General features: G+C 42.4%; 1 protein-coding gene across 2 annotated transcripts in view; it reads left to right on the top strand.

Moving 5' to 3' along the window:
- The window catches only part of ino80 (INO80 complex ATPase subunit), a 38,628-nt gene that overhangs the window by 11,168 nt on the left and 3,203 nt on the right, over positions 1 to 24,257 (top strand). For both annotated transcript variants that reach the window (XM_085431504.1, XM_085431503.1), the window contains exons 21-35: positions 305 to 472; positions 1,437 to 1,570; positions 1,944 to 2,011; positions 2,462 to 2,555; positions 2,925 to 3,141; positions 5,473 to 5,613; positions 6,197 to 6,422; positions 14,843 to 14,970; positions 19,901 to 19,995; positions 20,409 to 20,481; positions 20,964 to 21,122; positions 21,239 to 21,341; positions 21,427 to 21,515; positions 22,653 to 22,808; positions 23,329 to 23,500. In XM_085431504.1, the coding sequence (XP_085287630.1) occupies positions 305 to 472; positions 1,437 to 1,570; positions 1,944 to 2,011; positions 2,462 to 2,555; positions 2,925 to 3,141; positions 5,473 to 5,613; positions 6,197 to 6,422; positions 14,843 to 14,970; positions 19,901 to 19,995; positions 20,409 to 20,481; positions 20,964 to 21,122; positions 21,239 to 21,341; positions 21,427 to 21,515; positions 22,653 to 22,808; positions 23,329 to 23,500 (2,023 nt within the window). The remainder of the gene's footprint in view (positions 1 to 304; positions 473 to 1,436; positions 1,571 to 1,943; positions 2,012 to 2,461; positions 2,556 to 2,924; positions 3,142 to 5,472; positions 5,614 to 6,196; positions 6,423 to 14,842; positions 14,971 to 19,900; positions 19,996 to 20,408; positions 20,482 to 20,963; positions 21,123 to 21,238; positions 21,342 to 21,426; positions 21,516 to 22,652; positions 22,809 to 23,328; positions 23,501 to 24,257) is intronic.

The following is a 24,257-nucleotide window of genomic DNA, read 5'->3' as shown; positions in this document are numbered from 1 at the left end:
AAGACTGTTGGGCAAATGGCATGAAGTCCATACTCACATAACAGTTTGGGCTAAGCTCACAGGAAAACACTGTGTGTGTTCTAATGGGATAGAAATGCTGACTCAGAAAAATCAAAACCATTTTGTTCGGCTGACCAAAGGGGCGTGGACAATGTAAAGTTAATTTGAACTACACATGATGAAGCATCCTTCGTTGAGAACCATGATTCTGCAGCACAGTTTTAATAAGGCATTATTCTGCATGTATGTTATGTGACTTATATTTCTTTTTTTTTAATGTTTGAACTCTCCTTACCTTCTTCAGATTGAGATCCTGACCTACTGTCAGCTGACCTCCCGGCAAAGGTTGCTCTACCAGGCTCTGAGAAACAAGATCTCTATCGAGGATCTGCTGCAGTCCTCGATGGGCACGGCCCAGCAGGCTCACAGCACCACCTCCTCCCTCATGAATCTGGTCATGCAGTTTAGAAAGGTATGAGCTCTGATCCATATTTTATTGTCTTTATGGTATTCAATGCTAAAAATGTATGAAAACTAGAAGGGCACTTGAAGAGACCTATACGCTCAGCAAATAACTAGATATTCAAGAACAATAAATAAGACTATGGCTACGCATATGTTTGGATGTTTGAACAATAAATTGGTTACATCGCACAGCACATAACAATACAAACTAATTGCCAATCACAAAGTCATTGTGCAATGAGCAGACCCTAGGTAATCTTCTTTTCTGTCTGATATGACCAAAATATACAAAATGGACCAAATCTTTTATTTAGTATGACCTAAATTGCATAATTCATAGAGAAAGGGGGCCATTTTCACATAGATGCCATCACAAATTGTTCTTTAGGGGCCCTTTAAAAGCCTTGGACCCTAAGCAGTTCCCTGGCGTATGTGCTTGTGACAGGATTGTTAAAGTAATTGTGAAATCAGCACCGTAATGCTGCTCCAGCTGCTGAAAATTGGCCTGTTACTTTTTGGCACTAAAACAGACAAGCACTGATGTAAACATAACCTATTTAGTTATTATTAAGGTATAGTGGGTTTAAAAAATAAATTATATTAATTCTCATATTTTGGTTGGCTGTGGCTCAGGAGGTAGAGCAGGTCATCTGCTAATCAGAAGGTGGCTGGCTGCTCCAACCTGCATGCCAAAGTGTCCTTGTGCAAAATACTGAACTGCTGATGCGTTCTGCAGAGTGTGAATGTGTGACTATTGGGTAGGAAGCTCTTAAACGTGTGTTTGTGTGAAATTGGTGAAAAAGATATGTTGTATAAAACAGTTTAATTGCTCAAGTAGAGTAGAAGTGCTTTATAAGAACCAGTCCATTTACCGTTTGTTGAGAATGTTAGTCTGATCCGAACAATGACTTGCCTGCACAAAACAAACATGCTGATTCCTGAACTCCAACTGTGCGTATGTTTGTGCGTAGCTCTGCAACCACCCTGACTTGTTTGAGCGTCAGGAGACCCGCTCACCTTTCCACATGTCCCTCAAGCCCTACGTCATGTGCAAGTTCCTCTACCGTCATGGCCTCATTCACACGGACAATCAGACCAGGAAAAAGTGAGTTCTTACACACAGAGACATTCACAGGATCACGTAATCTTCACTAATATTCACTTAATCCAATAATAGACGGTCTGTCAGAGTTTCTGTTAACAGTGTTTTAGGGTTACGTTTACATTTGAAATTACTGTGTAAACACTTTGAAAACTGTCTGTTTTTTTTCTTCAACAAATATTCAGCCTTGTGGACATAAGCTGACTTTGGGGCTCACAAGTGGTTATTATCCCAATTATAGATAGGAAAATAAGAATTTGTGTGGGTTGGACTGAGATCAGATGATCATGTCAAATTTAGGTTCAGGTCTGCTATCCCTCCTTTTTTTTTTTTAAACTTTGGTGTAACCTGGTCTTTCTCTCCATGTCGTCCTCAGATTACTTCAAGTGCTGCTGTCTCCCTTCTCCCCGAATCACATACAGCAGTCTCTCTTTCACAGGAAAGGTGAGCACACGTCAAGCTCTCAGCTAGAATACAGACAGTTCTTGCTCAAACCAGGAGTTGGTTTTCTCCTGTGACGTGACCTGACATCCAAACCTCAGTTTCTGTCTTCTTAATTTGATGTTTCCATTAGGGATGCACTGATAATAAAATGATACTTATGATGGCAGTGGCTGATGATAACCTGTTGTCACACCAGTTTGGTGTTGGCTACATGTTCAGTCAGTGTGGTGAAGACCTGAAACACAGTTCAGCTATTTTTAATCAGAAATATTGTCAGAAAAACGGGCACAGGGGGCATTTTAAATACCTGTGTTTGCCTCCATCAATCAAAAGTGGTTAATCCCTGACTTCCATTAATCCATGCTTAACTTAACTTAATTTTCTCCTTTTTTGATTTCTTTAGTGTCATGTTTCAAATATTTTAATTTTTTTTTTATTTGCCATTTTCAGGTGATGACAAAGGAAGCTGTTTCTCCTTCTTGCGTTTCATTGACGTGTCACCAGCTGAATTGTCCAATCTTATCCTCCAAGGCACCTTAGTAAGGTAGGCATCAAATAGGCTTTAGACTGCTCTAAATGCTCTGTTTCAGACGGATATTTTTACTCTTAGCTAAGTAAGATGTCAGTGAGAGTGGATATATATGACCTTATGTGACCTTATATGGTCATCTTAAGCACAGCCCCATCCTCCTGCTGTTAAATCCTTTTGTTTGTGAAGATTTGGGAAGTAAGTTGGCTTAAACAGTGGGTTGCCTTAAAGCCAAAGGGGTAAGCAAAATTACTGTAGTCCAATTTTAAACATTGAAAAGTTGTAAATCCACCTTAATTGAGGCTGAGCTTATGTATCACTTAAACCCATTTCTACAGTTTTTTTCCCATTTGTAACTTGAGTCTTCATTTCCTGCCTTTACAGGTGGTTAGCCCTTTTTCTGTCTCTGAAAGCTGCATACCGGCTCCATCATCAGCGCCTGTTCGACCTTGAAGAACAGGGCCAGGAGGAAGCCGGAGACGGGGAGGCTTGCAGAGGAAAGTTACAGCCAGGGATTAAGTGTCTGTCTCGCAAGGACCTGATTCTGTGGCTGAACCGACCCATTTCCTTCCCCAACATGCACAACAGTCCTGTTTTGCAGGTAAGAAACATCAAGGTGCATGCATGCTGATGGCAAGCTATACGCAAGAAATTCCTGAGTAGCCATCTGCAGTACATATTAATGTGTGGCAGAAATGAGAAACGCCAGTAAAGGATTCATGTCCTGCTGACAGTGCTGAAATTCTCTCCAGAGCATCAGCCGGTGTTTGGCCACACATCATGCTCTCTGCCCCAAGCTTCCTCTCCGTCCACAGGGACGCAATGTGGAACCTAATCCCTTTGTAGCCCTGTGACCCATTAATGTCGATTTCCCTCCTGGTATATGTTTCTACGACCTCGCAGCACACCATCTAGCTTCACTCTTACATCAGATGTGTACAGGAAATCTCCTCAAATCATTAAACACCATTTCAAAAATATATATACAAAGTCTTGTATTAATAATTAAAACATATTGATCTGCTTTTAGTACAGACTTTTAGCTGGTTGTGAGGTCTGTCTGTGTGGATTAGTATACATGACCAGTGTGTTGCTGGTGTTTTATGACAAAATATGATTAGTGATGTGTAATGTTCGTCGGTAAAGATGATAAATGTAATACATACAGCAAAGCCTTTTCTCTACACGCAAATAGTTTCATGGGTACTGCTGAGACAGCACATTATTGCTTTGACTTTTTTTTTCTTTGTATTATTTGGCAATATGGAAATCTTATTGTTAGTACAGAAGTGGTGCAATGCCAGGTCAAATACAAAGAATAGTAAAAAATATATAATAATAAAAGCTCTACACTGTCACTGCTTAAAATTCCTGCTCCTTCACTTATCTGCTTAACTGAAAAGCCTAAAAAAATCATCAAGATTTCACTCAGCAAACTTCTAGCCATTGGCAGATACTTTCTGTATCACATTTCCACCCTTCCACCAATTCTAGCTTAACTTGTTGGGTGGAAAATACTCAGGAGTAAATGCTGCCGGGGGTAATTCCATCCTCCTCTTCCTTTCCCGGCCTCATCATGCTGGGTTAGGCAGCTGTCTAGCATCTTAGGTTCCCCCCTGGAGCTTCTCAACATATGAGAATAAGAATATTAGATGCAACTTCAAATATGAGCAAGGAATAGAAACTCGCAGACACCTGGAGAGTTTTTACTGTATGTGTGCTTTATGACCACGCTGACCCCAAACTCCTACTTGTAGAAATGACTCACTCCCGCAGTTCTTGCCAACTTCTTTTAACTCCTCATTTTTCTTTTAAAACTGCATGGAGCTGGCACACAGTGGCACTTCTTTCTGCTTGGCTCATCTCTCTCTGGCTGTGTACTTGACAGCGTGGCCAGTATTGCTTTCAGCTTTCCTTTTGCTTCTATCAAGGAATTGAGAAAACCGAGAGAACCAAGACGCGCACTATTATACCCAGAAAGCTGTGGGGGAGCTTTGGATTGGCTGTCTGTCCCTCTGTTTCACTCTCACTCCATCTCTGTTCCATCTCAGTGCTGAAACAGTCGTAATATACAAACAGCATGTTGTCTTTCTCTTAATGTCATCCATATCTACCATATGAAACTCTGCTTTTGTTTGTATCTGACATCATAATTATGTTTCACAACCATAAAGATGTGCTGATATGATTTTTGCATATTGTCAGCACATTTTTAAACTGTATTTTTTTTTTTTTTTTTTTTTTTTGTCTTAACTGCAATCTGCTAACAATCGTAACATCCTCCTGTATGTTCAAAGAGGATGAAGCTTTCAGTGCTCAATGTGAAAATAATCTGTTCTTGCTGGGTTTGAAAAACTAACATCTTCCTTGGTGCATTGCTTTTGTGAAACACACACAAAGCATTATGGCCTTCAACAAAGAAAATGAAGAAAAAATTGTAGTTGCTAAGCACTGCCTGAGTTGGTCTGACACTGATAGTTGATTTATTTATTTTTTTTATCTGCCATTAGATGGCACTGTGTACCCATAATCTCACACACGTCACACAAAAGCAGACATTACCATATTCCTTTAAAAACCTACCATTCTGTAATACTCTACTATACTTTGTTCCAAATGAATGTTTGTGTTTACCACAGTGTTTTATCCTGATGCCCACATGCTGTGACATGTGGAGTTTAAACCATATAGGCTGCAGTAATCTTACATTTCACATAGCAATTTCAGCCTTAAGTTGAAATGTTATGTAATATCTTTGGATAAAAGCCAGATAAACTTAAATATAATGTGAAAACAGCTTATAAAACGATGAGCACTGAACTCAGTGAGCTTTGTATGATCCTACTTTGTTTACTTCTGTTTGCAGTTCCTCTCTTTTCTGCTTAAACAAAATCATTGATTCATTGTGGTGATTTCTGTATATGCTTTTCAGGATTTGGTGTTCACGGCCTCCAGGCCCGGCGTGGTGGGGCACACAGATGTGAAGGTCCACTGCAGAAAATTGGGCACCTTTACAATCCAATCCTGCCAGCCCACGCTGCCACCTAAGTTCCTGCTAGCCGCCACACCCAGGGTATGTGTATAAGAGCAACAAACAGACTGAGGAGGACACACTTGGAAGTCCTGCCTGTCTGTATGTGATGACAGTCGGGGTTGTGTGCTGGCGCGCTTAAAACAGCTAAGCATTTGGGTGGTCGTGGAAGAGGGAAGCGCTGTGAACAATGCTTTTGTGGCTTTTTAACAATGAGAAGCTCTTATCTGTGAAATGTTTGTATGACTGTGTGTGGTTGGGGTACAGGAGGTCAACACTGTGACTCCCAGCTGCACTTAAAACAAACGGAGTCTCCAAAAAAGGGCTTCTTGCTCAGGTTATTCAGTAGTTGTTCAGCTTCCTCTTGCCCCCTCACCTCCTCCTCCCCCTACACACACAAACATACGCAGATGCAGAAGTTGCTGATTCAGTGAAACCAGGACTGCATGCATCGACATCTCTCCATCTACAGCTTGAATCTCTCTGGAGCAAAGTTATCAGTTTGTTAAAGAAAAAAAAAAAAGAAGTCTTAAAAACCGAGCCTATGTCAGCGTACAGTATTTGTGCTTTGCCATCGTAAAATGTTGTTTCTATCCATCATGCAATGCTGTCTTTTGTTTCCAAGGTGACAGCACTACCCATGGAGCGCTATTGTAACGACCGCAGTGCTGAATACGAGTGGCAGGTGACACGCAGCGGAGGAGGCCCGATTTTTAAACAGTGTTTCCTGTACGGCTCTCCTGAACTGGCATCAGAATGGCGTGTGAGGGCTAATGCCTTTCACCCACAATGCCCTGGGGGTGTGATGGCCCTCTATCCCCGCCATGGATGGTCCTTTATACGGATACCTGGTAAGTCCTGTCTCTGTGTGTGTGTGTGTGTGTGTGTGTGTGTGTGTGTGTTACTACTGAACATTCAAATGAGTCCCCCTGGTCTCATGCACAGCTTTTCACACTAGGCTATCAAATCCCATAAGTAAATGTCCCACAATTTGCAGTCTAACAAATAGATGTATTAGATGTAGCATGTAACAGCAATGACTGTTCAAGGGGCAGCTAATCTGAAGAAAGTTTGCTTATGTGGAGAGAGATACAGAGCTTGTTTAGGGCAGTAAATGAGGTAAGTTTAGCTCCACACAGAGGTGACCAATAACAGTAAATAGTGGATATCCTCTTTTATAGAATAGTGAGTAATAGAGGCCCGTGGGAGAATCCATAGATCTTAGTCCTGGGTCAGGAGGGCAGGGCAAGCAACATCACCCTCCACTATCTCTACCTGTAGGTCACACAGTGACTTCCCAGGGAACTGCTGAGATAAAGGGCTTCTGCAGAGGTTCACAACACATACCAGCAATTTCCATTGAATTATGAGATTCAATGGAAAGATTGTGTTTTGTTTTGGGGGGGGTTTGTCCAAGTGAATTTATGGCTTAGCAGACCTTTATCAGAAAAGATTGGCTTGTTGAGCAAAGGGTTAGCTGCAGCACACTAAAAGGTGATTCACCACCAGGCTTCAGATGACTGATGGATGTCTAAGGTGAGAGAGGCCGCTACCTTCTTACAGAAAGCACATCCGTTCTCAGTGACCTAATGAAGGGGTCTCTGATAAACTCTGTTATGGATTATGATGACTGTTTTGTCAAATTGTCCCAGCGCAGCAGACACTGGATACCTTGTTTGATAAGCCTGCAGTGCGCTCATTTAACAACCTTTAGTACTTTCTGAGGTGCACTGTAAAACAACAGCTTCTCTAAAAATCATAATAGGTCCTTTAGATCCTGTCAGATAAATAATAATAAAGCTTAGTCCTTTTTTTAAGCTCCTGTGTATACATGTGCTTGTGAGAGCGTTTCTGTGTAAAAGTGAGAAACACAACAAGTATTTGTTTGTCTGTGTGAGAACAGCCTGAAAGCTCTTGTGAAGTTATACGGAGGCAGACAAAGCGAGGAAGTTTAGCTACTGGTCATTGTTCAAGTGCTCAGTTAGGTAACACTAATAGATGGTCTGCCTGTGTGCGAGTGAGTGTGTGTATATGTGTGTTGTTTATGTACAGTCGAGCCCATTAAGTGACGTGTGCGGTGCTCACACGGGGACCGAGGTGTCTCTCAGCCCTCCGCACACACTCTCCCACGCTCAGGGGGACAAGCTTTTACCTCTGTCTCTCCTTCACTAACAGACAGGACGGTGCGCTGGGCTGAAATCAGTATCTGGCCACGGGCTCTCAGTCCGTCTGGTCTCCCACTTCTTTCTCAGCCTCAGTAGGAAGGAAATGACCCAACACTCAGGCACCCGTCCTCCGCTGAACACATTGTTGCCACATCAAGGCTCAGATATGTACAGTAGCTCAGCTGAAGTTTCCCACCCTCCGTCTCCTCCGCACTCCCAGCCCCACACCTTTAGAACAAATGGCAGAGCTGAATAACTGTTTGTTTTGAGCGCCATGGCGTGAGTACAGCTGCCCACTGATATCGATGGAGGAATCTAATCAGAGGACTTATTAGGAATCAGGCCATAGAGGAGGAAAAAACAATGGGCTGTAACATTTTGGACCGTACATTATTTTTTGTTTGTTTGTTTATTTGTTTTGATGTCATTGTAATTGTATTATTTCCTTGAAAGAAAAAAGAGAGAGAATTAATTACATGTAAAAAATGTTAACACCGATGATGACACGATGCTTCTGTATGTCTCTGAAAGAAAGCAACATGTATTATCGGCTCAAAAATGAAGCCCAAGCAGCCACACTGTCTTCTCCACGGAGACATGGCAGAAAAAGAAGATTGGACTCTAGTTACAGAGAAATTCTGGGCTTGTTTTCTTGCCAAATTAGTTTAGTTTGCTTTGTGAAAATTCTACTCCTCGCAACCACTCAATTTAAAAAAAAAAAAAAATTCAAATGGAGACAGATTTGAAGTTTAAAAGAAACTTTAAGTTCCACAGAAATAGCTTTCCTTGCTGTCTGTGTGGCCTCTGTCTCCCTCGCATTAATTAGAAGCAGCCACTCCACAAAATAACGGGCTTCTCACTATAGCACCGACTCTTTAACTCTTTTTCTAGCTTTATTGTGTACTGTTAAACGACTGTTGCTGCCGTGAAGGAATCTCTGAAGGAGATGGTTGGCAGGTTGTGGAGCTGTTTTTTGGTTGTTGTTGGGGGTTTTTTTTAGCTGCATTAGAGAGCACACAGGAGTCTGTGTGCGCGTACTTCCATATCCATCAGTAAAGTTCTGGCCCTGCCGTTCACATTAGGCTGTGGGAAATGCAGTTCTGCCTTCCTGTCCCTTCAAAGAAACTCTGCTCTCCACCAAAATGGCAGGAAGCTTCCCCGGCCCTCTGATAGACAGGCACAAAACAACACAGACTGCCAGCCTCACCACATCACCGTCTGACTCTGCCCCTTTTAATCTGCATTAAGCTGGCACCGGTGTCCGTCTGTGGAATTCAGCTTTTTTCTTTTTTTTTTGCTAGCAATGAAAAACAAAACATACAGCCAAGTGTGTAAAGGGATTGTGATTTCCTAGTCCAATTTATGGCTATAAATGTGTCCACAAGAAAGAGCAAATTTTAAAAAAAAAATCCAGTGTAGACTGAAGGGGGAGACATTAGCCACATTATTTTTCTATGCTGGGATCTTTAAACATGGAAGCCAAGTAATCTTTGTGCTTTGATCTGTGGTAAGTTCTGAGTCAATGCCAGCCAAGGGTAACTAGCAGTAATCTGTCTTAATGACAGAGTTCAGAGTGGGCCGCTGTGGTGTGGTGCGGTGAGGTTCCCCAGCGAAACTTGGGAGTCTTCATCAGACTGTCTGTCTCTTCCGCTGCTTTAACGACTCCTAGAGAACCAAAAGAAGCGTTCCTCTTGCATGTTTGAGGGGAGGCGGTGGTGTATGTGTGAACATGTTCCATATATGCTCCTCCATCGCTCAGACTCAGCCACACTTAGTTGTGCAAGCATATTTTTTTCTTTTAAGGGAATTTATGTTCTTCTTTTTTTTTTTTTTAATGACTCTCTTTCAGGCTCCAGAGCAGAGATGCTGCTTTCTGGATGCAGACAGACTTTGTTTGGGGGGGTTGTAAATCTTCACTAAATTCTCCTGTTTTCTGTCGGGCTTCTCACTTCCTAGCTTTCAAATCCTCCCACTGGCATCTGGCTCTTAGCTGTACTGATGCTGTCGCTGTAAGAAAATTAAGTTTCACTCTGATTTTTGTCAATATATGCAGAAGCAGCAAAGTAGTGTCAGGCTAATATTTCCATCATCAGCGCTGCTGAACAAGTGTTGCTCATTGACTTATTGATTGCCCAGTGTAATGTATCATTGTACAGTGAGGGGCTGGTGCTTGGTTCGATCGTTGATTCGACCTGTTCTGTGGCCTCCCATCTGTCTCTCTTTCTCACATAACCATTCATCCATCTTCCTTCACTAACTCCTTTTCTGCAAAATTGCTGTTCTTCATCACATCTGGCTCACTTCCCTCCGTGTTCAGGGCAGCTCCCCACTTGGCTTTGGCAGACAACAGCAGCAGAGGGGAAGGAAACAGAGGACAGCATAGAAGATTGTAGCGGCGTATTAATGAAATTAGCGCCATAGTTGGTTTGGGAGTATCAGGCGCCAGGCACCAGGGCTGGGCCGGGGTTAATTAGCTGGCAGCAGGCCTCTAATTGGGTCAGGACCATGTCAGACCCCTGGCTCTGGCCCTGCAGGGATTGGATTACAACGTCGGGGGACAGACAGCAGGGGGAGGAAAGGGGCGAGCGAGAGAGGGTGTGTATCGTGGAGTGGGAGGGTGAGTGTAGAAGTGGAGGAGGGAAGGATGGAGAGGCTGCTGGAGGGTGCTACAGTGGATGTAGTAGAATGGGGGTGTGAGGAGGGACAAGGGAGTGCAGCTTAATCTGCCAGCAGGCGGTAAGCATGAAGGAGATGGGGAGGGCCTGGCTGGGTGAATACCTCTGTTAGACTGGATTGGATTGAAGCGGGTGGTGGTGGCGAGGAGGGGGGTGCTGTGAAAGGGGGGCAGGGCAGGTGGTGAAGCTTGATATGTGTATCCATAGCAACGGCAGAGTGGTGTGACACCACATGGGATTTGCTCGTGTTTTGGGGTGTGGTCTTATCGCAGTCCTCATCCCTGTCAGGCCATGATTTTAAAGTTGTTTTGTGCCCCCCCCCCCCCCCCCCCTTTTTTTTTTTTCTTGCTTTCAGTTTTACTCCACATTTTGATCTACACACCACAACATATTTGGACATGATCTCTTTGTTTGCAATCAGCTACATAATATTGCTGTTGCTATGTCAATGAATTTTAGTGACTCTTTCGAGCCAACACACTGTTTGTTTGTTTTTTAGCTGTATCGACCTTTTCATTTAAATTCCTCCAAACCGTCCATAATTCATGGTACATGCGTAGTTACTATATCCAGTTTGCTCACGCTTAAGGGCAGTGGTCCTGCATTTCATTGCCACCACATGTAGCTTATAATGTAAGCATAAGTGTTACATTGGAATGAGACAGACCACCAAAGTCCTCCCAAATTGTAATTATTCATTTTCTTGGCTTCCCTTTTATAGAGTATAGCAGCAATATGAAACTGGGGTTTTCTCAATGCAGTACTAAATGCTTGAACTCTGCAACCTCTCTATAAGCCACATTGCTGTGGGACGATTTTTTTCTGCCTGTTTTCTTGCTTGCCTTTCTTTCTTTCCTTTTTTATTGTCTTTGTGTTAATAATTTCTCTGTGTATGAATGCAACTCAGAATTCAATATGGTGATGATCAAGTGATGCCGATAAGCAACTACCAAATGCTGTATCATGGTCACCGGTGTCATCAAACACCAGAAGGTTGCTTTCTTAAGGAGCAGAGCAGCTTCCCTATTAATGGTCTCCCTCATAATCCAGTCATAAACAAAAGGATTATTGTGACTGACACGTCTCTGTATACAAGAATAATAGTATCCAACTGTTTAATATGGGATTTTCTCATTGCCTGTTAATGCCATTCAAGACTTAGTTTAAGTACATGCAACATTTAGTCCTCTTTGGCCAGAAAAATCCTCAGATAGGGGCTTTTAACCTGTCTTAAAACATGACACTGGAGTCTGGAGGCTTAAATATAATCTCCTAAACAGAAACAGATCAGTAGCAGGGGTTTAGCAGTGTTGTCTTATATGAGTATTTGTGTCTCTGCCAAGTGGTGGTTTTGCGCCTGGGTGGTTGGCAGCGTGGCCCGCAAGTGTTAGTCAGTGCCCTTGACTGAGCAGCGGCCCTGGTTAGACTGGCACCTGCGGCCGGGAGGCCCTGTCTGATCTCAGCCACAACATCACCGCCACCACCACCAGGCTAATCCAGCTTCGCTGTAGCCGGAGCCACCACAGACCCCCTTTCCTCTCCGTCTGTCCCTCTCTGTCTGGACCATTTTTTTTTCTGTTCTGCATGTCTAATCTGCTGCATGCCGGCCTCTCTTGTCTTTTACTTTCTCAGTCCATTAACTTTCTTGACGCCAAGGCCAATTACAGGCCTTTCACGGAAGGGTACATTGTGTATCTCATGGTTTGCGGTGCACTAGGCTCTTTGTACAAACCGAATAGAACCACAGCAATGCACAACTGCCTATTTTAGAGTAAATAAAGTGTCACATCGAATCTGCTTCAGTTGTACTTTAATGCCTTTAGCTATAGGTGTATTATTTAAGCCATTCATTATCCTCCTTAAAGCATTTCCTATGTCATTTCACAATTTTTCAATATTTTGTGAGTTAGCTCAATTCATTGTAGGTGTTTTCTCTTTTGTATTTACAATATAATGAGAAAAGATACTGATGTGGAAGAACGCATGTCATTTACTAAATGTAGACCCCTGTTACACCTTTAATTTTACATAATGACAGGAGATAAAACGCTCATCCTGCTAACCAAATCTTTCTAGCAAGTCTTGCCCTTTGGCAGCCATCTTGGTAATGCCCCCAAGCAGCTATTTGGGTATTTCGAAGCCTCTGTCTGAATAAGGAGAGAGCGTACCTAATATCAGGACATAACAGCTGTATATTTAAAATGTTCAGCTAAACCCATTACACACACCATGCATGTGCAAAGCTTCATAACATTACAGCTTTTTAACAGCTCAGCCAGCAGTGCAGTAACTATCAGCTTCTTTCTACCAGAGCACTGAACAAGTACCATTCTAATTCAGCCTGTATGATAAACTGTGAAAACATGCAGTACACATACATCTTTTCTTCTATAATGACTAGATGCGCCCTCTACAAAGCTGAAACTGTGAGTGTAGCAAAAGCACGGTTGGCTCACATGCTTTCCAGTTTGACTGTTAGAGAAGTCTCCTATAGATTTTTTTTTTCCATGTCTCCTTCTTTAAAATGTCTCTTTATAAGACCTTCCTTTCAGTTGAGCTGGTTCCAGGTGTTGTTGGTGAACTTCTTTGTTTATTGTAATGGCGTAAAGTACTTGCGTGATACTGCGTTAGTAGTGCGTAGGTGCTACGTAGAGCTTTGCAGACCCACATTTACATGTTGCTATCTACGCCATGCATGGAAAAACCAGTAATGTGGGCTACTCTTATTTATGCAAGTGCTGTTGATCGTCTTTAAGCTTGCTCTAGCTGCAAAGGAGACAGTAGTCATGTTATACAATGAAATTCTTAGCAGTGGAGTGAAACTGTTTAAAACAAAACTATTCACTGCAGCCATTGTCTGCGTTTCTCCTACGTGATTCTTTGATATTTTGCACTTCTTCCTCTACGTGGCAAACTCCACTGTGGTCTCGCTCTTTCATGTTCAAGCCAACTTTTTGACCGGTCAACACACAAACCTTTGCATAATCCTCTTTTCTGCAAATGGAAAAAAATACAGGATACTTGACAAAAAAGCTACGCGCCTCAGAAAACATTAACCTTTTTCAGCTTTTCAGCTGTCCAGAAGAAAAATACAACAAGCGAAATTAAAGACACGTATGAATTTAATCCAGAACAAATTTTGCCAGCGTATTCCCAGGAGCTGTAGGTTGTGAGTGTGAGTGAGACCAGGACTGGATGTATTTGACAGGCTGACACCACTCCACAGTGACCTGTAGGTGAGCTCTCCAATACTTCCCCAGAGCATTTCACCTATTCATCTGTTCTATTAGTTCCTCTTTAACACCTCTGCCAGGCCTGACATTTTTTCAGAAGGTTATACTAAAAGGTCACAGGTCAGGGTTCAGTCCAAGTACAAATTAGCATAGAAAGGTCTCCTTAAAAAAAGATCTATGTGAGATTGTGGGTCTGTGGTACATTTTAACACAGGTGTATATTTCAAATTTTTTTGCATGTTTCAAATATGTTCCAGGAGGCTATTCTTTTTGAAGGTATCCCAGTCTGTTTTTTGCTTTTTGGAGAATGTGTTTTGAATTAATGGCCGAAGCAAAGTGAAGAAATAACACTGGGAAATATTTGTAAGCCCAGGTTTGCAGCGCACAAAAGGGCTTGGGGGACAGGAGTCCACCTCTTATGTAAGACGGTCAAGCCTCACTCTCCCATAGGGACTTTCTTCTAATCCTGACCTGACCCTGTCCCCTGACCCTGGACCTGGCCTTAGGTTCTTCCTACTCAGGGCCACGACCTCTCGGTCAAACACCATCGTGTGCCTGTCACAGGGTCGAATGCAGGCACAGCTTTTTCCTTATTCTATCATTGTGTCAGATGACGTTAATTCCTCATCAGCTGGACATCGAGGAAACCACTTCAGCAGCAGACCCAGGGTCAGAACACCCCCCTCTTTCCCATTGCTCTTGTCGGTAAATCATTTGAAGGCCAGCGAATACCTGATGTGGTATCAACAGAAACGTGACCAACTGCCAGGCCTGTTTGTTCACCTTTTGTGCTTTTGTCTAAAATGGAGTGTAAATCACTTTTTCCTCAGAGTTTCACTTTGTCTCTTATTCTCTCTGCTCTCAGCAACAGCACAGTCAATCAGGGCACAGGCTTTATTTAAACGGTCACTAAATTAGGGCCAGATCTAGGAGGATCGACACCCCCCCCCCCCCCCCCCCAAGCTCTATCTGTTCTGGTGAAAAGGGTTATTCAAGAGTCTTATCTAACTTCTGAATTGATTGGAGTTTGTTTTTTTAACTTTGTAAGTAAGCAGATATTTTATTGTGTCAACTCACTAAATATTTTCAGTGATTAATGTGATTTCATCACACAGCTACTTACTGAGAGTAACATGGAAAAGTTGCTGTGTTGCCACCCGGGTGGTTTGTGTGGTAAAACTTTCTTTCCCTCTTTCAGATAAGGAAAGCCTGATTACAGAAAGTGGAAAGCTCCACACCTTGGATATCCTGTTGAGTCGACTAAAGGCTCAGGGACACAGAGTCCTCATCTACTCTCAGATGACTCGCATGATAGACCTGCTTGAGGTATAAAAGCACACATACACGGCATACATCTATAAATAGAACAGTTTGTTCCTCATTTTCATTACCTTTGCCCCTTTACAGCTCTGCTCGCTCTATTCATATCTATTCTATTTATAAGTTACCCTCACACTATTGCTAAGTGTAGAAAAAGTAACGTCCTGAATTCCATTCAGTAATATGTAACCTGAAGGTGAGTTAAATCTTTTAGATATCTGCATAAATCAATTCCAAGTTTCCAAGTAAGTTGTTTAAGCTCCTCACCCGAGCAGTGTAACCGTTGGGGTGTGGCGCTACAGCACCTCTAAACCACCTGCCTGTCCCTCGTTGGTGCACTCATTAGACTGCTAATTAACAGGTCAGGACTAATTAGAGGGGTCTCATCTGCAGGGGAGGCAGCCAGATGGGAGGGATAACTGGGTGAAATAAGGAAAGCGGGGAAGTGGAGGGGAAATGGGTGATGGGAGTGGCAGGGTCTTTGGGGTTAGAGGAGAAGGAAATAACATGAAAACCGAGACAAAGGTAGATGGATGAGGAAAAGGTGGGAACAAATAAACGATCACAAAATCCGTTTTTCCCGGTTTGAGCTTGATAAATGAACCCGTATTACTTTTACCCACATGCATGTTTTTCTTTTCAACTTCTTAGTTAGTTATAATCTTATTGGAAGGTCAGAGGCTGTCAGTTTGGAATCCAAGATGAAGATCGAAGTGCATTACTGCTCTCCCTACAGGAATATAATGCTGAAACACAGCCCTGACAGTGATTATGTGTCGACAGCCTCGGTGTACTCTGTTGTTGCCTCCATATTTGTTGCAAACATCACTATGGAGCCAAAAGCCTCTCGCATGATGTCATTCTGTCCCTATTCACACAGTGCAGAGCCAGTTCCACAGCCAAATGCGTTGATGGTAGATGGACCTGGCCCAGGTGGCTAAGGACCGTCTTCCTGTGTGTCTGGAAAACAGCAAGAATGCCTCGTGTTAAAGGCCACTGGAAAACGGCAGTGATGAGAATGCTCAAGATGGCTTCGATAATGCTGGCTAGTCATTCTGCTTTAGTGTTCTTCTCACTGATTGCCCCACCTATAGTTGTTCCCTCTAGTTATGATTTAATGAGACAACATTACAGCGCCCTGTGTATCACAGAAGTCATTGTGTATAAGTGACCTCATAATGCAATGGGAGGTGGGCGTTGGTTGAGGGGGAGGTTGTATATGACAGCATCTCCTCTGCTAATGGGCTCAAGGCAATCACGGATGAAATCATACATTCACCCAATTTGGCTTCAGTGCTTTTTTTTTTTTCCTTTTCCATGTTTGTCATTGGTCATAGCTAAAAAAATAAATAAATCTGCAGATGGAGTTCATTATCTGAAAGTGAGTCTCTGACTAAGAGAGAGAGTGCGGGAGAAGTTGATGCTGATCTGTGTCATTATCATCATTGTTATCATCACCAGTCGGCTGCCGGTTCTTCTGGTGACATCACGCGGTCAGTTGATGGATCATTAAGATTCGGGTGGCCCAAAGAAAAATAACACTGTTTGCTTTCTTTGGCAGCAGCTGATAGTGTAGCGGGACCACGGAGTCACTGCCTTCCTATTTAAGCTGAGTTTTTTTTAGACATCATTTTACTGCAAAGTCTGCAAAGCTTAAAATGCAGGAATGAGGGGAAATGCCCACAGTCTCTTGGAACTGCTGCCAAACCAGAATAGAATTTTGTCTGTAAATGAAGTACCGGTAATGCAATTTGCCTTTCAGGTGTGCCTTGTTCATTATTCAATTCAATTCAGGTTAGTTTTATTTATATAGTGCCAAATCACAACAGCAATCACATCAAGGCACTTGATATTGTAAAGCAGACACCCTATAATAATACAGAGAACCTTTCAACAATCAAACGACCCCCTAAGAGCAAGCACTTGGCGACAGTGGGAAGGAAAAACGTCCTTTTAATAGAAACCAGGCTCGGGGTGGGGCGGCCAGCTGCCATCACTAGTTTGGTGTGAGGGGAAATTGTCTTGGAGTGTTGGAGTGACACACAGTGACCTATTATTCAATGAAAAGCACGGCTTCTGCATAGATTATTTTGTGGAACATATTATGACAGTTTGTTTGTACGTTTCTGCACACTATGATTGCAAATATAGAAACTCTACAGCCTGTGACACAGAAGGAAAAGCCAGAGAGTGGAGTTGTAGTTACCGTGTTTGTTAACACTGTGGTTTTGATGAATGAATAGTTTTGCAGGTTTCATCACCTTGTCCTTGTCTGAACTGGTTTTCTGCTTATACATGCGACTTTTTAGCAGTAGCTAATCAAAGTCCATGTTCTTGCTTGCTGACACTTACTGCGGTCATTTGGCTCCTGTAATATTGTGGAACTATTTTTGAAGCCAAAATGATCTGAACTGTTGTAGTGAACCAGAGATTGCATTTTTCCTGCATTTCATTCTCCTCAATGCAATTTGGTCGCTCACTTCTTAGTATGCTGTACTAGAGGGGGATAGAAAGGTCCAATGAGCTTTCTGCTAAGGTGTGATTTATACTGCTGTGTTGATACCTGTCAAAGATATGATGTAGTTTTCATATAGCCTGCAGAAGCCTGCCACACACACCCTCCCCAGACATTTAATGACACGCGCACACACTGATTTGTCCGCTCAGTGGCAATATGCTTTGCGTCTGTGAAACAAAATGTGGTCATTTATATATTTATTCTCATTTTCTTTGCTATTTCAATCTGTGTATAGACTCTCTCTTCAGTGTTACATTAATTTAATGCTAAATAACTGTGGCTAAACATTTATTAAGTGGAAAAAAAGCCAACACGATCTGCTTTTGCAGTCACCATGAGAAACCGAACACGGAGAAACTCGACAGACTGGCATAGGAGCCAATGCCAGATAGCATTTTTGTAATTGCAGAATGATTCAGCCACACATGCAAAAAGAAATGTGCATAGACTACACCATAGGATGTTTTACAAAGTGTTTTTTCACACATCTGTATTAATGCCTAAAATTGGAAACACTGTTTAATAGTTAAGGTCAGTGAAGTTCTGCTGCTCCTGTGGTCTTGGGCAGGTGTTGTATGTACCATGTCACTGACAGCAGACATAACAGTCTTAAGCCCAGCTCAGTTCTGAAGTGGACTCTGTTTTATTATCGTGCCACAGCATGTTCTTTTCAGTTATTACAGCTGTTGGGTTAGGAACAGTCTGTGACCACGCACACTAATCTAACAGCATTTGCTTGACTGTGGGGACTCATTTTTAACAGGAAGTTGGGAACAGCCTGTGTTCCCAGAGCCACTTTGAAAGAAAAAGCAAAATTGTAATTGGAGTGGATACAAAAGTATCGGGCATTCTTAAAACAAATTTGCGTGTTCCCATGCGTCGTGAACTTCAGGGAACATAGGGGTTTGGGGGGTTTTGTTTTGTTTTGTTTTTTTTTGTTTTTGGTTTTTTTGGCGATATGTGGTTCATAATGGGCCGATGATAGTTGCATGAAAAAAGTAAACATTTTGTCCAGTCAGGCCAACCCGACATAGTGCTTGATTTATAACATTTGTAAAGGAATACATTAGAAAATGAGTGAAAAACTGCAGAAATATCACACTTTCACCTACGGTTAGCACAAACTGGATCAGAATATTGTAGAAAATTGCCAGCTGTTGGGATTTATATTTCAGTGTGGCATCTTGGAAGAAATCGAAAGCATGCTGCAACTAACCAGGACTCCAAGTGTAAACCACAAAAAGGCTGCAGAGGAATTTGATCTCTCAGGTGTAACTTTTCTAAAACTTTGATTCTGCTGATTTAGATGGAGATTAGAAAGACAGCAGCGTTGTGCTGGCAAGATACCAAAGCCCAATTCAACAAGGTTAGCAGCATTTTGGCGAGCGCTGCCCTAATGGTCCCTAATGTAGTGTTCAGTTAGAGCAGATGGGGCTGTTGGGAACAGAGCCAGACACTCAGAGCGATGAGGGGGCAGGCCCTGCTGGGACTGAGGGCCCCGGGTGTCGTGAAAGGGGATTTGGAGGGGGTCATAGAAAACATAGCTTCAAATCATCGTTATCATTGATAATGGCTGTGTGAGGGGAGTTGTTATGTGTGGCCATTTATTGTAACTGGTTCAGGGGGGACTGACATGTTTCATCGAGGAGGTCGCGAGTTCAGGGCAGCGCTCAAAGGAAGCTCAGCGAGTCACCTCATCACTGCTGTTGCTCTGACTTCAGAGCTCCTCCCATCAAACCCACACACACAGGCGCACACAGCGCAGCTTAGCAGACTTTGGGGGGGATAGAATATCAAGCTCTTGATTTCTCAATGCCTCCCTGGGCTCGGATTGAGGTTTCAACTCCAGCGAATGCACATAAGAAATGTGGGATTTTGGGATTTTGGACACAAAATTGCTGTCAGAAAGAAATTCTTACAGCACAGATGAATATTTCTTGACCCTTGAAATTTAACAAGTAGGGCTGAAGGCTTTATCCACTCCTCAGAGAAAGAATAGAATTTCATATTTGAGAGCTTATTAAATTCAGTGTGTAGTTGCTGCTTGCGATCCCCAGAGCAGAGGCTGAAGAACAGTTTGAGATTTGAGTTTTGGATTTGAAGTTTGGATAACTTTGGTTTGCTGGTTTCGAAATCAGTGGTGAGAGCGATCTATGAATGCCAAATATTGGCTAATCCTAGAGTTAAGTTTTAGTTTTTTTTATTAACTTGATGCAGATCTAGTTATTCTAGTTATAGGTTTTATGAAAATAAAGCAAAAGATGTTGTGAAAATTAGAATCAGTTATTCTATATCTACATATTCCTCCATACTGGAAGTAAGCCAACCTTCTGCTGTGTGAAAGACCAGAATAAATGAGGAGTCATTATTTATTTATTAGTAATTATTTTCTTTACTGTCTTTGTCCCATCTTTCCAGGAGTACATGGTTTATCGCAAGCACACCTACATGCGCCTCGATGGATCCTCCAAGATTTCTGAGCGCAGGGATATGGTGGCTGACTTCCAGAGTCGGTGGGTAAAGATAAAATACGACCTAGAGTGCAAGTGGTTGTGCATGCATGAAATAAGACGTCACCCATACATCGAAATATATATGGGTGTGTTTAGTCCACATTCTCTGGTTTGCATTAGTACATAGCTCTCAGGCGCCAGCATTACTCTTTTTGGAGGACAAAAGAGTTTGAAGTTTATTGGAGTTTATTGAAGTTGCTTTATGTTGCAAGGCTTTCACTACTGGTGCACATTTCACATCCTATACAGGACTTAAGCTTGACATTTTTATTCTTAACTTACATTGCAACTTCATTTAATGGCATGATATGTGGATATTTGTGCTGTAGCTGCAGTTGGGAATGATATCTTCTGATTTTGTCCCCCTCCTCTATTCCCTCCACCCCCCACTCCTCTCTCACTGCCCTCCACAGAACGGATATCTTTGTCTTTCTGCTGAGCACACGGGCCGGAGGGCTTGGCATTAACCTGACTGCTGCTGACACTGTGAGCCCCTTATTGATACCATATCATAGTTTAAATAGCACTAACATTTACTAAAGGTCTATATCCAGGGCAGCACACATTCTCTGTCGTAAAACACAGTTTCAGCATAAATAAATACGTTTGGATAATGACTAAGGAGCATGATTGTGTATGTAATCAGTAGGGCTAAACACGCCTCTGAAAATGATAATGTCAGTGTTTATTAACATGTCTCGCTATAAACTCCCTGTAGCCCTGTTCGAGTGAAATTAGCTTTCATGACAATGAGCGTGAAGCGATTGTTAACACAGGACATCTGTCACGTTAAAAGGCAGTTCACTTGGGAAAACACGTCATTGTTATTAGTCTCCGAAATTGCAGAGAAGGGAGTGTCTGTTTCACGCTCAGGCTTTCTTCACAAAAAAAAATTAGACAATGTGGTAAACATGGATATCCTAATTTTAGAGAAAAATATTATGACATATATATTTTTTCCTGTGCAGGTTATCTTCTATGACAGTGACTGGAACCCCACAGTGGACCAACAGGCCATGGACAGGGCTCACAGGCTGGGTCAGACCAAACAGGTCACCGTCTATCGCCTCATCTGTCAGGGCACCATCGAGGAGAGGATACTGCAGCGGGCCAAGGAAAAGAGCGAGGTGTGTCAAAAATATCCTCTATTCTTTTTAAACCAACAACAACAAAATAACACAAGTGCATAATGGTCATATTAATAACAGAGGTGATTAATGCTTTAATGGTCTTCTTTAATAAGATCCAAAGGGTAGTGATCTCTGGAGGCAACTTCAAGCCAGACACGCTCAAACCCAAAGAGGTGGTCAGCCTGCTTTTGGACGATGACGAGCTGGAGAAGAAATGTGAGTGTTTTGATTGGGCAGATGTTAGAGTTTCACTGTGAGGGGAAGGAAAATATGAAAACAAACATTGTGTCTCTTTCTGTAGTGCGCCAAAGGCAAGAGGAGAAGAGGCAGCAAGAGGAGAGCAGCAAGGTGAAGGAGCGCAAGAGGAAGAGGGAGAAGTATGCTGAGAAGGTATGGAACTGATTAACTGAGTTGGTGGCTGCCTGGATGTGGAGTGGAATATGTAGAATACTTCGAGTAGAAACACATGTGAAATGTTAGAGAGAAAGTTGGAATGGAAGAAATTGTAAGGTAGGAAGATAAGGAGACAAGAGTCCTGGAAGAAACTTTTACAGAAAGTTTTGTGTTCAGCTCAAGAGTGAAAACTGTAGTCTGTCTGTTAGACGATAGACTCTCTTCTGTCTAACATAATATAACATTGACCTGATAGTGAAGCTGCAGGAAGGGTCGAGGGGACATTGAAATCATTATGACTTATTCCTTTGAGATATTATACAGTACATAGCTGGTGAATCTGACAGAAATCAGGTCACTAGTTTGAGATAGTCAGTGACTAAAGTAGGGTCAGATGGAAGGTCAGAGGTTCATCTAAAATCATTAAATATCTTCCTCTGGGGATCATATCCATACTGGATTTCATGGCAATCTGGTCAGTGGCTGCTGAGTTTTGTCTTGCTCTGAACTCAAGAGCTGAACAGAAAATGTATATGCCATGCAACTGACTGTCAGCGCATTCAGTTCAACTCAATTCAGGTTTATTTATATAGCACCAAATCACAACAACAGTCATCTCACGGTACTTTACAATGTACGATAAAGACCTTTCTGTTAATAAGAGAAAACCTAACCCCTGTATGTAAGTGGCGACAGTGGGAAGGTAAACCGCCTTTTAACAGGAAGAAACCAGGAAGGAAAACCAAGCTGAGGAAAGGGCAGCCATCTGCTGTGACAGGTCTGGGATAAGGGGAGGGATAGGACAAGACAAAAGACCCACTGTGGAAGAGAGTCAGAGATTAATAATTAATAATAAGAAATAATAATAAGAGTACAATAGCCTATGTTTTATCTGAATTTAGAGATCATCAGTTTAAGTAGTTATTTTGTATCATCTGGCTTCATTGATAGATATAGCTGGGTATCATCTGCATAGCAAAGCCTTCTAACAATAAGTGGCTTAAACCACTGGTTTAATATATACTAGTTAGGTTAATTCTGTTTTAGAGGAAAAAATAATTTCACACCCCTACTTCAGCAGAATTGATTTCATCAATACCCTCTCCTGTTCTCGTTTCTGTTGTTAACTTTCAGAAGAAGAACGAGGAGCTGGAGAACAAGAGGAAAAAGGAAGTGAACCTGGTCATTTCCCACGCCCCCTCAGCAGACAACTCTAACTTGTCGGCAGATGGAGACGACTCGTTCATCAGCGTCGAGATGGACTCGGCCATGCCCAGTCCTTTCAGCGAGGTGAGGGATCCAGAGGAAAAACAGAAGAGATGGATGGTGTGTGCATGTGTGCGATAAAGAGAGAGAAAGGCTTTTGTGAAAGTGTAGGTCATAGATGAGGCGGGAAAGGGATGAGATTTATGTTAAATGTGATGACTTGTGGCTGCTCCATTAGGCTTCTTTGGCCTGCATCCACAAACTCACAATCTTACTTTGCATGCTGTGCTATTAATCCTCCTCCCCTTTTCTTTTCTTATCTTTTGTTTCTTTTGGGTTATTAATTCTTCCCCTATATTCTCTTCTCCGGCTTTCCTCTTCTTTCGATCCACTCTTCTGTCCGTCTTACCTTTTCCCAACCATTTGTCACTTTTATACCCTGCACATTGAATCTTTCCTTTCCTTTCCTTTCCTTTCCTTTCCTCTCTGTTCCTCGGACTGTTCCTCTTGTTGCCCTTTACTGTACTTACCTGGTTCCTCGTTCCCTTGTGGTGCTGACCCGCAGCCTGTATGTATGTCTGTTTGTACTCCTATGCATGGACAGATCTCCTTAAGTAGCGAGCTCCAGCCCGGCTCATTACCTCCTGATGCCGACGCGGATGAGAGCAGCAGCGACATGCTCGTCATCGTGGATGATCCGCTTTCTTCCGCGCCTCAGTCTCGTGCCACCAACTCACCCGCCTCTGTGTCTGGATCAGTCTCTGACAATATGAATGGTGAGAAAACAATTTCAGTCTAGCCATCGTTCATGGAGCGAGTAGAGCAGTATACTTTATGTTTTTCTGCACTTTGCATAGACTTGCTCTGCAGTTGGTGTCCCTGGAAAATTTGCTGTAGATCAAGACCAGATTTGACTTGTTACTGATACTCCCCACCTCTGAATTTAGGACATATCCGTTTGTATAGTGAGTGATATCAGCAGCTAAAGTTCAAAGTTTCCAAATAAATATGTAGCATATATGTAGCATTAAAGACAGTCACTTAAGCACAAAGTATGTAAATGGTGCTAAAAGTTGTGTTCTTCCTATATAAAGGCTTTAGAGGTCTCTCTTGCTCTCTGGTTGTTTAGCCAATCATTTTTGGCAGTGTTAAACAGCCAGCCCACCCAGCAACGTATCTCATACACTATCAGAAACCTAATGGTTTGTCCTAACTAAAAATAATCTAAGTACATATAATCTCTTCCAAGTGTGGAGTTGCCAAATAAAACCTAATCTGTCCTTTCCATGAGACTATTATCTTGTTCTACTGTTGCTAGAATAGCAAATTAGTGTGACTTACATGAAAGTCATCGCTGCACGTAGAAGGCTGGCTTGTTATGTTCTCTCTGCTATCTCGCCTTGTGTTTTAATAGGCTGGGGTCCATTGAGACAAGTGGCTTTTTACCTCATAAGCTGTATGCAGCTCGTTTCTTGCTTGTTTTACATTTATAACAGTTTTATTTTGGCTCGGCCGCACTCAGAAATCAAGATA

This window comes from Copadichromis virginalis, linkage group LG15 (genome assembly GCF_057382275.1).
Source record: "Copadichromis virginalis isolate Kocher_CV1m ecotype Utaka linkage group LG15, C_Virginalis_male_GT1.1, whole genome shotgun sequence".
Lineage (NCBI taxonomy): Eukaryota > Metazoa > Chordata > Actinopteri > Cichliformes > Cichlidae > Copadichromis > Copadichromis virginalis.
Note: the sequence above shows the minus strand (reverse complement) of the source record. Positions and strands in the feature narration are given on the sequence as shown.